This window comes from Loxodonta africana, chromosome 2, assembly GCF_030014295.1.
Source record: "Loxodonta africana isolate mLoxAfr1 chromosome 2, mLoxAfr1.hap2, whole genome shotgun sequence".
NCBI classification, from domain to species: Eukaryota; Metazoa; Chordata; class Mammalia; order Proboscidea; family Elephantidae; genus Loxodonta; species Loxodonta africana.
In genome coordinates, this window is record NC_087343.1 from 226,453,681 (window position 1) to 226,467,677 (window position 13,997).

Genomic DNA, 13,997 nt, shown 5'->3' on the forward strand with positions numbered 1-13,997 from the left:
CACCTACCTCACAGGGTTGTTGGGAGGATGTTTGTACCCTTGCTCAGAATGGTTCCTGGCACATAGGAAGAACTAGTACGTGTTTGCTGAGAAAATAAAAATAAATACAGCTCCCACGCCGTTCGTTCTATGGATTCAGAGAAAATTTTCATCCCAAAATAAAGAGGTTAGAAAAGGCTTCTGATTTGACTGAGTGTTGGAGAGAAGTTAGGAGGAAGTAATAGTAAGAAGCCATAGAGAGATGATCAGATGGGACTGTCAGGAGTCCCTGGCCCCCACGGTCCCTGCAGCAGGCCTGGTTCCAGTGAATTCGATTCAGTCAACCCCGACTTCTTGGCCCCAGGCCACCCCCGCTGCACGGACACCCTCAGCTCCATGGCCTACTCCACAATAAGCTCTCGGGAGTTTTACAAGCTGAGCCACGTGATGGGCATCCCTGGGGACTGCTCCAAACAACAAGGAAAGAAGCTCCCTGGGGCCCTCGGGTTGGGACAACACGCACAAGGGAGGGATATAAAAGCCCCGGAGGCCGGAGGCCAAGAGCTCCTCACTCACAGCCTCACTCACTCAGTCACACCCTCCTCCCACCTCACCTTCCACCTCACCCCCACCATGGCTGCATCCACCATGTCCGTCTGCTCCAGTGACCTGAGCTATGGCAGCCGCGTCTGCCTGCCTGGTTCCTGTGAGCCTTGCCCTGACCCCTCCTGGGAGGGGGACGACTGTCCCGAGAGCTGCTGTGAGCCCCCCTGCTGTGCCCCCACCTGCTGCCAGTCTACGTGCTGTGCCCCACCCTCCTGTGCCCCAGCCCCCTGCCTGACCCTCGTCTGCACCCCCGTGAGCTTTGTGTCCAGCCCCTGGTGCCAGGCGGCCTGTGGGTCCAGTGCCTGCCAATCAGTCTGCACCGGCTCCTGCGAACCCTCCTGCTGCCAGCAGTCTAGCTGCGTGCCTGTCTGCTGCAAGCCCGTCTGCTGCAAGCCCGTCTGCTGCAAGCCCATCTGCTGCAAGCCCATCTGCTGTGAGACCACCCCCTGCCCAGCTCCCTCTTGCTGCCAGCAGTCTAGCTGCCAGCCTACATGCTGCACACCCTCCCCCTGCCAGCAAGCCTGCTCCATGCCGGTCTGCTGCAAGCCGGTCTGCTGCAAGCCCATCTGCTGTGGGGCTGCTGCCTGTCCCTCCTCCTGCTGCAGACCCTCCTCCAGCGTGTCCCTCATCTGCCGCCCCGTGTGCAAGCCTGCCTGCTGCGTGCCCACCTCCTCCTGCTGTGCCCCCACCTCCTCCTGTGTGTCCCTGCTCTGCCGTCCCGTGTGCCCCCGCCCAGGCTGCTGTGGCCCCTCATCTGGTCAGAAGTCCTGCTGCTGAGTGGGTGCTCCTTCCCCTTGGCCCCCATCCCTCCTGCTGCCTTCAGTACCTGCCCCTTACCAACTGGAGACTGATCAGGACCCCCTGAGATGGGTGGACAGACACCTCCTCCTCTGAGCTAGTGAAGGGCTCTCTGTACCTCTAGACAACCCTGCCTGTGCCCACCACCCCCTACTCCTGGGGGCTGGGTCTTCAGGCCTGGGAATGGTCCCTACGCTCAGGCCTTGCGGGTCTCCCTTCCTGGGGAGCTGCTCTGTATCCACTCAGCCCACACTGGGAAACCACTGGAAAGCTAATAAACTCACCTTCACTCAACCATGCTGAGGCTTTGCTCTCTCTCTGCTCATTTCTAGTTGATTTGGGGCCTTCTGGAGGCAGGTGCAGCTTCCTAAACCCTAGATTTGCGGTCTCAGCCCCAAGCCCTCCCCAGCCCTTCCTGAGAGAGCTCCCCTGGCGCCCCCGTCCTGCCCACAGGCCTGTTTGGTCCCCAGGGTAGTCAATGCCATGGCAGTGTCACCTTTAGTGCCCCCACTTCCACCCCACCCCCACGGGCGAGCCCCTCTCAGAGCCAGCCTCTTGGGCAGACCCACAGGATCCGAGCCATCTCAGGCACAGTACTGCCAGCTGCCCTTGGGGATCCCCTGAAGAGTTCTCTCACCCAGGGTGCCTCAGTGCCCGTGAGAAAGGGCTGCTGGAAGACACAAAGATGGGGTCTCCTGAGGCAGAGAGAAAGGGGAAGGGTGCAGGCAGAGCTCAGCCCTCTGCCCAGTCTGGCGAGCCAGTCCCAGGGACCCCCAAGCCTCTCCTCCCTCCTTGTGCTCAGGAAACAGCCCCCTCCCTTCTCCTGCACCTAGACCCTCACTCCCTGGGGCGTTGTGTGAGCTTCCTGCGGCTGCTGTGACAAAGTTCCACAAACTAATATATTTTCTCACATTCTAGAGGCTCCTAGCGACCCCACAGGGCAGAGCAGAACTGCCCCAAAGGGTTTCCAAGGTGCGGCTGGTGAATTCAAACTGCCAACATTTTTGGTTAGCAACCATAGCATTTAACCACTGCACCATCAGGGCTCCTTCTAGAGGCTAACCCAGTGCCATCGAGTCGATTCCGACTCATAGTGACCCTATAGGACAGAGTAGAACTGCCCCATAGAGTTTCCAAGGAGTGCCTGGTGGATTCGAACTGCCGACCCTTTGGTTAACAGCCATAGCACTTAACCACTACGCCACCAGGGTTTCCGTCTAGAGGCTAAAGCCCTAAATCAAGGTGTTGGCAGGGCCATGCTCCCTGCGAAGGCTCTAGGAGGGGATCCTTACTTGTCTTTCCCAGCTCTGGCAGTTCCCAGAATCCTTGACATTCTCCCGCTTATAGCCACACCACTCCAGTCTCTGCCTCCGTAGTCCCATGGCCATCTTCTCTGTGTCTCTATGTCTCCAAATCCCCCTCTCCTTACAAGGACACCCCAATCCAGTATGACCTCATCATAATGTCATTCCATTTACAAGACCCTGTTTCCCATAAGGTCATCCCGCTCACAGGTCTGTGTGGACGTGAGTTTTGGGGGGACACTGCTAAACCCACTATAGGCAGCTTCCACTCTGAATGCAAATATCCTGAGGTTTTTTCTAATCTAAAACAAATAAGCTGAGCGCCCATCCCTGCTGATTACACCCCTACAGGCTTGTGAGGGCCCTGCGCCCCCCTCAGAAGAAGCTCCCTGAAGAGCTCGTGGCCCCATTTCCGGCCCCCTACCCCTTCACCCTCTGCCCTGTGATGTCACTGCAGGGACATCCATGCCCATCAGTCCCCTGCGGCCCCTTCCTGCAGAGTCCAGCCCACCAAGGCCCGCCAGCTCTCTCCTGTTCACTCTCTTCTTCCCTGGCCTTTCTTTCTCACCGCCCTCATGAACCAGCTTTCCCCCACACCTGGTAGTGTTGACAGTGACCCCAACTCTCTCTCTCCTGACATGTACAGCCCGGACGCCACCTCCGGGCACCAGACCGCATGACAACAGCCCCCAGACGTGGCCACCTGGAGGCCCATGGAGGTAAACTAGTTTCTTCCTCCCACCACCTCTCACCTACACTCTCCCTCCCTCCGTCCTCGTCCTCAGCCCCAGCCCCTTGACACTGCCTGTCGGCCACCATGCACATCCTCCTTCCTGTCAGGCATGTTTGGGACTTGTCCCTGCCCATGGTAGGGCTGCCATTACCCTAGCTCAGGCCGGCTGTGGTTCTGCCCTAGTTTTCTAAATGGTGGGCTGGACCGGGGTGGTTAGGCATGAACCCCAGCTCCCGCTCGCTGCTCATAGCTGATTCACAGACACGGATGCATCAGCCAAGCAGGGATGAGCACATCCGAGGAGTGCCCGGGCTTGAGGGCCCCCTGGGAAATCTGGAGATCCTCCCAGGGAATTTCTCTTTGGAAGAAAGTGTGCCCTTGGTCCAGTAGAAGCACCAATCCTGGAGACAGACGATAGAGAACTTGGTAATTCAGGAGGACTCTCTCTTCCAGAGAGCCCTGGTGGCACAGAGGTTAAGATTTTGGCTTCAAAGCAAAAGGTCAGCAGTTCAAATCCACCAGCCACTCCTTGGAAACCCCATAGGGTCCTCTAGGGTCGCTACGAATTGGAATCTACTCGACAGCAATGGGTTTGAGTTTCTCCCTTCCAGCGGTCATCCCTGGGTGACACAAACAATTAAGCACTCAACTACTAGCTGAAAAGGTGATGGTTTGAACTCACTCTTGGGTCCCTCTGAAGAAAGGCCTGGCAATCTGCTTCCGAAACAGCCTTGAAAACTCTATGGAACAGTTCTGCTCTGCATACATGGGGTTGCCATGAGTCAAAATTGACTTGATGGCAGCTAAGAACAACAGCAACTTCCTTCCAGAGTACACTGTTACGCTGGCTAAAGAGGCTGAAATGGAATGCTGCAGACAGAAAGGAATGGAGTGGGCTGGGACAGACCTACCCTTGGGAGAGGCAGTGACATCTGCTTGTCCTGGCCAAGTGCCCGCCCTGTCCCCATCCCTGGTCTCTCAACCTGAAGGGCTGGTGCCAGGAGGCTGGGCTAACCAAGAAGAGTCAAGAGAATAGAGAAATTGAAGCATATCCTTCTTCCTCGCACCCTCTTCATTCAAAAGTGGTGGGGTGCTGCCAGCAGGAGAAAACCCCTCAGAGGTTTGGATAAGGCCTTTGATTTGGTCAGACCTGCTTATGTCCATGTGTCTTAGCTTCCTGGTGCTGCTGTAACAGGGGTACCACAAGTGGGTGACCTTAAAAAACAGGAACTGTCATTTCTCAGAGTTTAGGAGGACAAAAGTCCAAATCAGGGACTGGGCTGTGTCAATTTTTTCCTTGTCAGTAGTTCCATGTATTCCTTGGTTCCTTGGCTTGTAGACAGTCCTCACATGGTGTCTGTCTTTCCCCCTGTATTCCTACCTCTCCATCTAACCTGCTTTCATTATAACTTAGACGTGATCAGATATATAAGCCACCCTGCTTGGTATTCTGTAATTAACCTAACAAAGAAAATCCTACTTCCAAACTGGACTACATCCACAGGTATAGGTGTTAGGATTCCAACACATATTTTGGGGCGGGGGGACACAGTTCAGCCCGTAACACCATGGCATAAACCTTAGTTTAGGGCCAAGCAGTGCACAGTTTATGCATTTTATGGCCAAGGGGTGCCCTATCCTGCTGGAAGCCTCAATGCTTGCAGTGTTTCCTGGTTACATTCACTTGCTTGACGGCAGCAGTGAATCTTTTCCAGGTTGATTCACCGCGGTCTATTCCTAGACTTTAAGGGAAATGCAATCCATGTTTCATCATCAAGCACGATCCTGCCACGTGACCAGTACCAACAGTAGTACCAGCCAGCCTTTACAAAGCACATATGAAGCTCAAGGCCCCGCCCTGAGTACTTGGCATGTTTGAAATCACACAATTCCTGATAACCCCATGAGACGGGCTTTGCTATGGTCACATTTTGTAGAAGAGGAGGCTGAGGCAGGAAGAGGCAGAGCGTTTTGGTGGAGGTTGTGCATGTGAAGTTGGGATGTAAGTGGTGGGTAGAGACAAACAGGGATAGAAGCCACTTAGTCTAGTAAAACAGAGGGATAGTCGGGAAAAACTCCATGGTCACCTGAGTGTTGCTATTACGTGCCTTCAAGTTGGCTCTGGCTCATGGCAACATTGCCTGGTCCTGCGCCATCCTCACAATCATTGCTACGTTTGAGCTCATTGTTGCAGCCACTGTGTCGATCCATTTCATTGATGGTCTCCGTCTTTTTCGACGACCCTCTACCAAGTGTGATGTCTTTCTCCAGCGATTGATCCCTTCTGATGACATGTCCAAAGTAAGAGAGACAGTCTCATCACCATCCTTGCTTCTAAGGAACATTCTGGTTGTATTTCTTCCAAGACAGATTTGTTCATTCATTTGACAGTCCATATTACATTCAATATTCTTCACCAGTACCACAAAGCAAAGGTGTCAGTTCTTCAGCCTTCCTTTTTCATTGGCCAGCTTTTGCATCCATATAAGGCAATCAAAAAGACCTTGGCTTGGGCTAAGTAATGGCCCCCAAAAGATACCCATGTCTTCATCCCTGAAACCTATGAATGTGACTCTATATGAGAAAAAGGGACTTTGCAGATGTGATTAAGGATTTTGGGATGGGGAAATTGTCCTAAATTACCCAGGCAGGCCCTAAATGCCATCAAAGTGTCTTTATTAGAGGGAGGCAGAGGGAGATTTCACACACAGAAGAGAAGCAGTGGGTGTGACCACAGAGGCAGAGGCCGAAGTGGTGCAGTCACAAGCCAAAGAATGCCTGGGGCCACCAGGAGCTGGAAGAAGCAAAGAATGGGTGCAAGAAAGCAGTCCTGCTGACACCTTGATTTTGGTCCACTGATACTGATTTCAGACTTCTGGTCTCCAGAGCTTTGAGGGGCTATGTGTCTATTGCTTTAAACCTCCATATTAGTGATCATCTGTCACAGTAGCCACAGGACACTAACAGGAATGTGGATGACAAACATAACTTACATAATTTCCAAGTATTCCGATTGAAAATGCCATTAAGACAACGATGAAAAAAAAAAAGGCCACAGCCTTCTACTGGGTCTGCCCCAGCCCACCCAGCTGCCTCTGTGTGCCCGCCACTCCAAGTCCTGGGTCACCCACAGGCACCTGCTGCCTCCTCCTTTGCCCTCCTGTGTCTCCTTCAAGCGCCCCCTTCCCCTCATCTTGCCCCGGGAGCCCCCTGCCCATGGTGTCCAAGCCTCCCAAGTGTACATGGGTACCTGCCAGCTTCCTCCACCAGGAGGCGCCTTCCCTGAGCACAGGCACCACATCTTTCATCCCAGTACCTGGCATTAGTGAGCAATCCCCTGGTGGTCCCAAGGTCCATGGACAGAACTCGGGCTTAACTCAAGTAAAAATGCAACGGGCATGAGGAGCTGTGTCTCCATGTGGAGGAGAGGCAGGAGAAGATGGAGCCAGAAACACTCTTGCCCACTAAAGTGCCAACGACCTGCTCAGCACACAGCACCAAGATGAAAATGCTCCCCACCAGGCACCTCCCCGAACCCCAGCCAGGTCGCGCCTGCTCAGTGGGGTCACTTGACTCACCAACCGCCAGGCAAGAGTCACAGGGGCACAGAGTCTGCACCTGAGCTCGGTGTCCCTCTGCCACTCTGCCCCTGCCCACAGACACACACCCCCAGAACCAACACGTGAGCCTCCGTGCTCAGGAAGAGCATTGCGGACCCGGCAGTTCCCCACCCACCCACCCACACAGCCACAATCCAGACACACCAGTCTTGGTGTCACTCCCCTCCCGTTATCTGTGGGGATTTGGCAACAAATGCAAAAGAAAGGGGACTGCGTGGCCCAGAAATGGGGACCCACACGACTGAACTGTTCCCAAAGCACAGAATCCATCACCTCGCCCCGTCACCAGCCTCATCAATGGGTCCCCAAAGACAGCACTGCAGCAGCCAGAGGTCCACCCACTTGGGCCTCCCTGTCCACTCCTGACCCTGGTGGAGATGGACTGCCCAGACCCAACCCCGGGAGGACTTTACGAGCTGGGCAGCGTCTCTGGGGAAAATAAACTGCCCTAATGAGTGTTCCTGGAAGCGGCTCAGGCACCAACCAGGAAGGGGAAGGGGAAGGGCATCGGGAAGTCTTTGTTGGGACAACACACAGCACAGAGGAATATAAAAGCCCCGACAGCCCAGAGCTCCTCACACACACACACACTCACTCACTCACACACTCACTCACTCACTCACACCCTCCTCCCAGCTCACCTCCTCCCACCCCCACCATGGCTGACGCCTGCTGCTCCGGGGCCTGTGTTCCAGCTGCGTCCACCATGTCCATCTGCTCCAGTGACAGGAGCTATGGCAGCCGAACCTGCCTGCCCAGCGCTTATACCGGCTCCTCCTGGGAGGTGGACGACTGCCCTGAGAGCTGCTGTGAGCCTCCCTGCTGCACCTCTACTTGCTGCCAGCCCACCTGTGCCCCCACCTGCTGTGTCCCGGTCCCCTGTCTAACCCTCATCTGCACCCCTGTGAGCTGTGTGTTCAGCCCCTGCAGCCAGGTGGCCTGTGGGTCCAGTCCCTGCAGCCAGGCGGCCTGTGGGTCCAGCTCCTGCCAATCAGTCTGCACCAGCTCCTGTGAACCCTCCTGCTGCCAGCAGGCTAGCTGCCAGCCTGCATGCTGCACACCCTCCCCCTGCCAGCAGGCCTGCTGTGTACCTGTCTGCTGCAAGCCTGTCTACCGCAAGCCCGTCTGCTGTGTGCCAGCCTGCTGTGGGACTGCCCACTGCTGTGTTCCCTCCTGCTGCCAGCAGTCTAGCTGCCAGCCTGCATGCTGCACACCCTCCCCCTGCCAGCAAGCCTGCTGTGTGCCTGTCTGCTGCAAGCCTGTCTGCTGCAAGCCTGTGTGTTGTGTACCCATGTGCTCTAGGGCCACCCCCTGCCGATCCTCCACATGCTGCCAGCCCCTTCCCTGCACCCCCTCCTGCTGCAAACCCTCTTCCAGTGTGTCCGTCATCTGCCGCCCCGTGTGCAAGCCCACCTGCTGTGTGCCCACCTCCTCCTGCTGTGCCCCCATCTCCTCCTGTGTGTCCCTGCTCTGCCACCCTGTGTGCCCCCGCCCAGCCTGCTGTGGCCCCTCATCTGGGCAGACATCCTGCTGCTGGTCAGGATCATCCCCCAGGGCCAAATAGGCAGCATGAGCTATCTCCACCCTGCTGGCCTCACAGCACCTTCAAGATTTAACCCCGCACAAGCTTTGGTTCGAGGCTCAGTGTGAAGGTTAGCTGACCTCATACCCCAGCAACCACCATTCAGCCCATCTGACTTCTCACCAGATCCAAACACATGAGACGCCCCAAACCATTTGTGGGCAAGGAGGCATCCCAGAGTGCTCTGGCAGCTGTGGCCACCGACCCAGCCACACCTGTACAATCCTGTAGCCAGCCTCAGGGGTCTCTGCCTCTCTTTGGCCCCTTCTTGCTGCTGTCTGTCCCCCCTCCCCCCAGACAACATCCAGCACTGAGAGTAATAAACTCGCCTCCCTGGCCTCTAAATGGCCTTCTCTCCCAGCCTCAGTTTATGTTTCATTCTCCATCCCAGTCCTCGGACCTAAGAGAGCTCCGGTGGAGTCACCTTGGAGACAAGTGACACCGCACTGCTTTACAGTGGCTTTGAGTTCAAGGCCACCCCAGGTGTCCCCGCGGCCCCACAGCTCCTGCATACATACCTCCGGGTGGCTCTCGGGCAGCTGTTCTGTGTGTCCTGGATTCAGGTGGCAAGTGGGCCCCAGTACCCAAGCCATGCTTTCCCAAGCCAACATGAGGGCTTCTGGTGGTCAGAGCCGACATTGGCCTTCGTGTGAGGAGGGGGGCTAGGCTGGGGCTTCCCTGGGTGCAGCTGGAACTGAGGGCCTCTGCCATCTGCCAGCCCCTGAGCTGGTCACCCCGAGTCCCCTTCAGTCCCTGAACCTCAGCATTTTATGCAAATGTCCCAACTTTGTCTAACAAAAGGGTTAGCGGCAAGGCCTCCATGGCCCAAGCCCAGGTCCGGCTGGCCGTGGCAGAGGTCAGGGGGAAAGAGGCCAAAGGGTAGGTGACTACAAGAAGTCCAGACCCTGAGGTCTGAAGTGCAAAATCGCGTCCCCTTGGGGGAGTTATGCCTGGAGGGCAGTTTGGGGCGGTCCTAGCTCTTCTTGATTGAGGAAGGGGTCTCCAGGGGCCCTGGAGCCATGAGCTTCCCACACCCACCCCTCGCTCTGTTGTCCCCTGGCTGCACACCCACAGAGGCCCACCTCCCAGCTTCCAGGCACGGTGTGCCCCGCCCCCACCCCCAGGAAGCCGTGAAATCCGGCAGAGCCGTCCCCAGGTGGTGCTGGTCAATATGGAGGGGGCATCCTGAGATTAGGGTCCTCAGATGATCTCCCCAAGCAACCCAGCCCAAGTTCCCTGGCTGGGCCAGATTTTCCAGTGCCACCCCCCCCACAAAACAGGGTCCCAGTTAGAATCGGGTGGGTGGGAACAGCTCAGACCAGCTGCCAGCAGGACCCCGAAAACTCACTGCACTAAGAACGTCTCAGTAGGTTCCCACATTTCGGACTCTATCTTTCCAGAGGCAGGAGGGGGGCTTTCGCTTCTCTTTCTGTTCTTCCAGGGAAGCAGAGTGGGGTGGAGCTGCACCAGGGCCAGGTCTAACTCATGCTGGAGGGTCAGAGTCCTTCCAGAAAAGGAGAAGCCTGCAGTTGGGGTGGCCAGGGGCACCCCTGGTGACCTCAGACCACTCCCCACCGAGAGACCAGAGGCTGCAGGAAGGTCGCAACCCTTCCCCCTTAACCATAAATTCCCCGCAGGCCCCACCCATGCACATTTTATAAGGCAGAGCAGTGCTTTCAGATCACAGTTCTGAACTTGCTTTTCCTTATTTCAGCTTAACTTGACTCCAGGCAAAGCCCCTGGGTGGTGTAAAGGGTTTATGAGCTTGGCTGCGAACATAAAGGTTGGAGGTTTGAGTCCACTGAGAGGCTCCTGGGAAGAAAGACCTGGCGATCAACTTCCAAAAAAATCAGACATTGAGAACCAGTGCTCCCCAGTTGTACTCTGACACCATGGGGTCTACGGCAACTGGTTATCAGTCACCCTGACGGCTTGGAGATTCTGTTCCTTAAAATCCTTCCTCATGACTAGTGGGGTTGCACAGGCAGGGTGGGGGTCCTGACTCCTGCTCCCTCCCTCCTCCTCCCCTATTCCTCCAGAGGACCCTGCCCCCCACCCACACTCCCCTCCCTCTCCGACGTAGTTCTCCGCCCACTGCAGCCCATCAGCCCCGCATTGTCTTCCTCTGTGTCTGTAGCTCCCTCCCTCCAGCCCACCTTCACTTTCCCAGAGACATCTGTGAACTGGGGACCCCCACCCGAACCTTTGGTGCTCCCGGGGCCCCTCTGACCATGGCTGAGGCCTGTGGGCCTCTCCTCAGAAAAAGGCTTATAAACGCATGGAACTTAACACACCAGATTCCAAAGGGAGCCAACTGTATGAAAATACAGTTACCAATGTATCAAAAAACCATAGTTTGAAGTAGTGATATAGGCGTTCTTGTTATGGCTTTAACCAGCTAGAGCCAGCGGCTGGGCCCGCAGGGGTGCGATGTCCATGCCCACCGGCAGGCACTCCGCTCCCTGACACCCCGCAAAGTCTGCGATGTGGTCGGAGGGAGCTGGAAGCTTCCGCGGGTGATAGTCACAGGGGGCTGTCATGCCGCTGGGCGAGGCCTCCGCATCTGTCACTCAGGACGCTGCGTCTCAAAGGTTATGAGAACCAGGATTCGGTGTTCCCGCGCAGGTTCACAGACCCCTGGGTCCACCCACAGACCCTCCTCCAGACACGCGTCCTGGGAGGCTGTGGTGCCCAGCGCAGGGTGCCCCCTGAGAGCCGCCCTAGCCCGCCCCCACCCCCACCCCGCGGATCGAGGGCCCCTCCGCCCCTGGCCCGGGTGGTCCTCGGCGCCCAGCCAGGACGTGCGCCAGGTGGGGCCGGTGAGCCGGCAGCCTGTTGTTTTGCAGAACTGAGTTTTTCCTTCGGTGTGTAAGTAACTAAGCAGAGCTGCCGTGGAAACCCCAGAAAACACGCATGGACAGAAAGAAGAAATGAGAAAGCCCTTACGACCTGGGTCAATATGCGCCCGGGCTTTTCTCCGTATGTACGGACACACACGCACACACACGTGCACACAGGCACACATCCCCGCTCCCACAGGTGCGCGCGCGCACCCCCCAGCACTCCCGCTGACACAGAAGCCACCCCCAGCAGTATGAGTGACCCTCGCAGCCCTCGCTGAGCTGCGACAGGTGCCACTCTAAGCTCTTATCACGCGTGTATATCACGTCGTTGGCAGATCGCCCTCCCATTCTACAGATGAGAAAGCCGGGGTTCCATGCTGTGAATTGCCCAGGGCCCCTGGGTCAGGAGGGTCAGATCTTGGGTGGCGCCCAGTGTGGATTCCCCAGGCTGGAGCCTAGGATCTGGGAAGCTCCCCAAGCTGCAAACCAATCCCAGGGTTCCCTTGGAGGACAGTTAGGGCTCTTCTCCTTTCTCTCCCACACCTTCTATTGCCCTGTTAAACTCCCCAACCTTCTCTGAGAGGCTCCTTAGACTGAATTTGCCAGAGGCCCCAAGAGGATCCCCTCCCCCACTCCTCCCTGGCCTCGTTTTGGGGGGCTCCCAGATGGTGCTCCCACTTCGGGTGGGGGGGAGGGGATGATGACAGATGGACCCCCCACTAACAGCCCTGACCCTCTGGTGAGCACCGTGGCTCCCTGCCCCGCCCCCCAAGCCTGCAGCCTGGGGTGGTCCTTCTAGCCAGCATGCAGGGTTAGGGCAGCCACAGACAGTCCCAGTACCATGAGGGACGACCTAGGAGGGTCACATTCCCTTCTGTGTCCCAAAACTCAGCAGGATGGACAGACATGGTCGGCCCCCACCCCACCCCAACACGGAGGTCTCCTCTAAACTGGAGCTCAGAATCCACCTGAGGGTGGGAGAGGAATGGAGGGACAGAGGGGCAGGGGGAGGGGGGAAGAGAATAGAAGGGAAGAGGGAGAGGAAAGACAGAAGGAGTGGGAAGGGGGGGCTGAGGAGAGGAGGGGAGAAGGGTAGAGGAAGAGGAGGTCCAGAGGGTGCAGAATCATAGGAATAGGAACAGAGAGGAGTGGAGGAGCAGGGGGAGGGACCGCATTGAAGGCTGAGCCATCAGTGTGGGGCAAGACAGCCAGGAGGTCCTGAGAAACTCCTCCCCATTTCTGCAGTCCACCCCCCACCCCCACCTCCTTTTCTGCGCTAGGTGCTTTGGGATCAAGGATGGAACGAACCCAAGTCCAGCCAGAAAAGCCATGTTCCACCACTGCTCCCCTACGTTTGTGGTGTGTGAGGTGTTATCGTGAAAAAACAGTTGCCTGAAATCACCCCAAAATGTGTAAGGGGGCTTTAACTGTGTATGTCTCGACCCACCCTCAGGGGATGTGGTTCCCACCAGGCATTTTCCACCAGCCTCTGCTTGGGGAACCTCACCAGAGGGACTGGGATTTCACACTTTGGGGAGTTAGTCGCAATTACAACCTTCCTGCAAATGCTCCTTCTAAAGAGGCCCAAAGGACCATGGACAGAGGGAGATTCCCGAGAGCAATCCGGAGGGACAACAGGAACCCTGCCACCCTATCTGCAAAGAAAGACAAATGGATGCTCCTAGCTGGACCGGCCTCCTGTTCACCTCCACAAGCAGAGAGGTGCACCCTAGCCCTGTCACTTCCTCAGCACTGTCTCTAGCTCCTGTGAGCCCCCACCCTCCCCCACCCTCCTCCACCACGCCCCCAGAGGCACCCCTCCTCAGGTCTGACCTGCTCCTACACTGGCCTACCCTTCCCACCCTTGGCCTTTGCCCTGCACTCACCTCTTTCTAGAATGTTCCCTCCTGGGCCCCTCCCACCCAGATGGCCAGCTTGCTGGGGTCTCTGGAAGCACTTGCACTTGGCAGAGGTGCAATCCATGACAACGCATGCTCAGGGTGAAGGGAGGGGGCCTCTAGGCTGTGGTTACTGACCACCAGCGGTGAGCAGGGCATCTCCCCTGCATGATATCTGATACCCAGCAAAGAGGGGAATGAAGGCAGAAGTGAGGGAATTCCAGGTAGGTTAGGGACTGGTTTGAAGTACGAGGCTTCACCAAGGCCCTGAGTGCTGGGTGGCTGCCCCCACCTCTGACTGTCTCTGGGTAACAGGCAACACTCGCAGGCAGCCCCCAGACCAGGCAGCAGCTCCTGGAAACGATTCGAATGTGGTGGAACAAGAGATACGTTTACATTGGCATCCTGGCGTCCCTCTACTTGACACATAAAAGTTGTGCCTCCTACCTCCCAGCTCCCCACCCCACCTCTCTTTCTCTCAAGCCTCCCTGGAGCTCCCAGCCCTCTGGGATCCAGCCATTCCCATTTCCAATCCTTCACCTTATTGCCCACGTGGAGACAGCACCTGGCTACACTGGAGTAAGAGTCCCAGACAGAGCTGAGGGTCCAGTGTGGGCCAAAGGGTCTCCTCTAG

At 56.8% G+C, this 13,997-nt stretch overlaps 2 protein-coding genes across 4 annotated transcripts; both read left to right on the forward strand.

The window, feature by feature from the left end:
• Nucleotides 1-434: 434 nt before the first annotated feature.
• On the forward strand, nucleotides 435-1,362 carry LOC100664114 (keratin-associated protein 10-12-like). 2 transcript variants are annotated; one of them, XM_064279556.1, is made up of 2 exons: nucleotides 435-1,033; nucleotides 1,106-1,362. In XM_064279556.1, exons 1-2 carry the CDS (start codon nucleotides 613-615, stop codon nucleotides 1,360-1,362), a joined length of 678 nt encoding a protein of 225 aa, XP_064135626.1. In that variant the 5' UTR covers nucleotides 435-612. The 2 variants fall into 2 exon arrangements, with proteins under 2 accessions (XP_064135626.1, XP_023414920.2); XM_023559152.2 differs by having other exon boundaries at nucleotides 435-1,362.
• Nucleotides 1,363-7,596: 6,234 nt separating this feature from the next.
• Nucleotides 7,597-8,745, forward strand: LOC135230403 (keratin-associated protein 10-3-like). Of its 2 annotated transcripts, none has more exons than XM_064279555.1 (2): nucleotides 7,597-8,148; nucleotides 8,269-8,745. In XM_064279555.1, the coding sequence occupies exons 1-2, from the start codon at nucleotides 7,699-7,701 to the stop codon at nucleotides 8,602-8,604; spliced, it is 786 nt and encodes a 261-aa protein (XP_064135625.1). In that variant the 5' UTR covers nucleotides 7,597-7,698; the 3' UTR covers nucleotides 8,605-8,745. The 2 variants fall into 2 exon arrangements, with proteins under 2 accessions (XP_064135625.1, XP_064135624.1); XM_064279554.1 differs by having other exon boundaries at nucleotides 7,597-7,944; nucleotides 8,005-8,745.
• The last annotated feature ends 5,252 nt before the right edge of the window (nucleotides 8,746-13,997 follow it).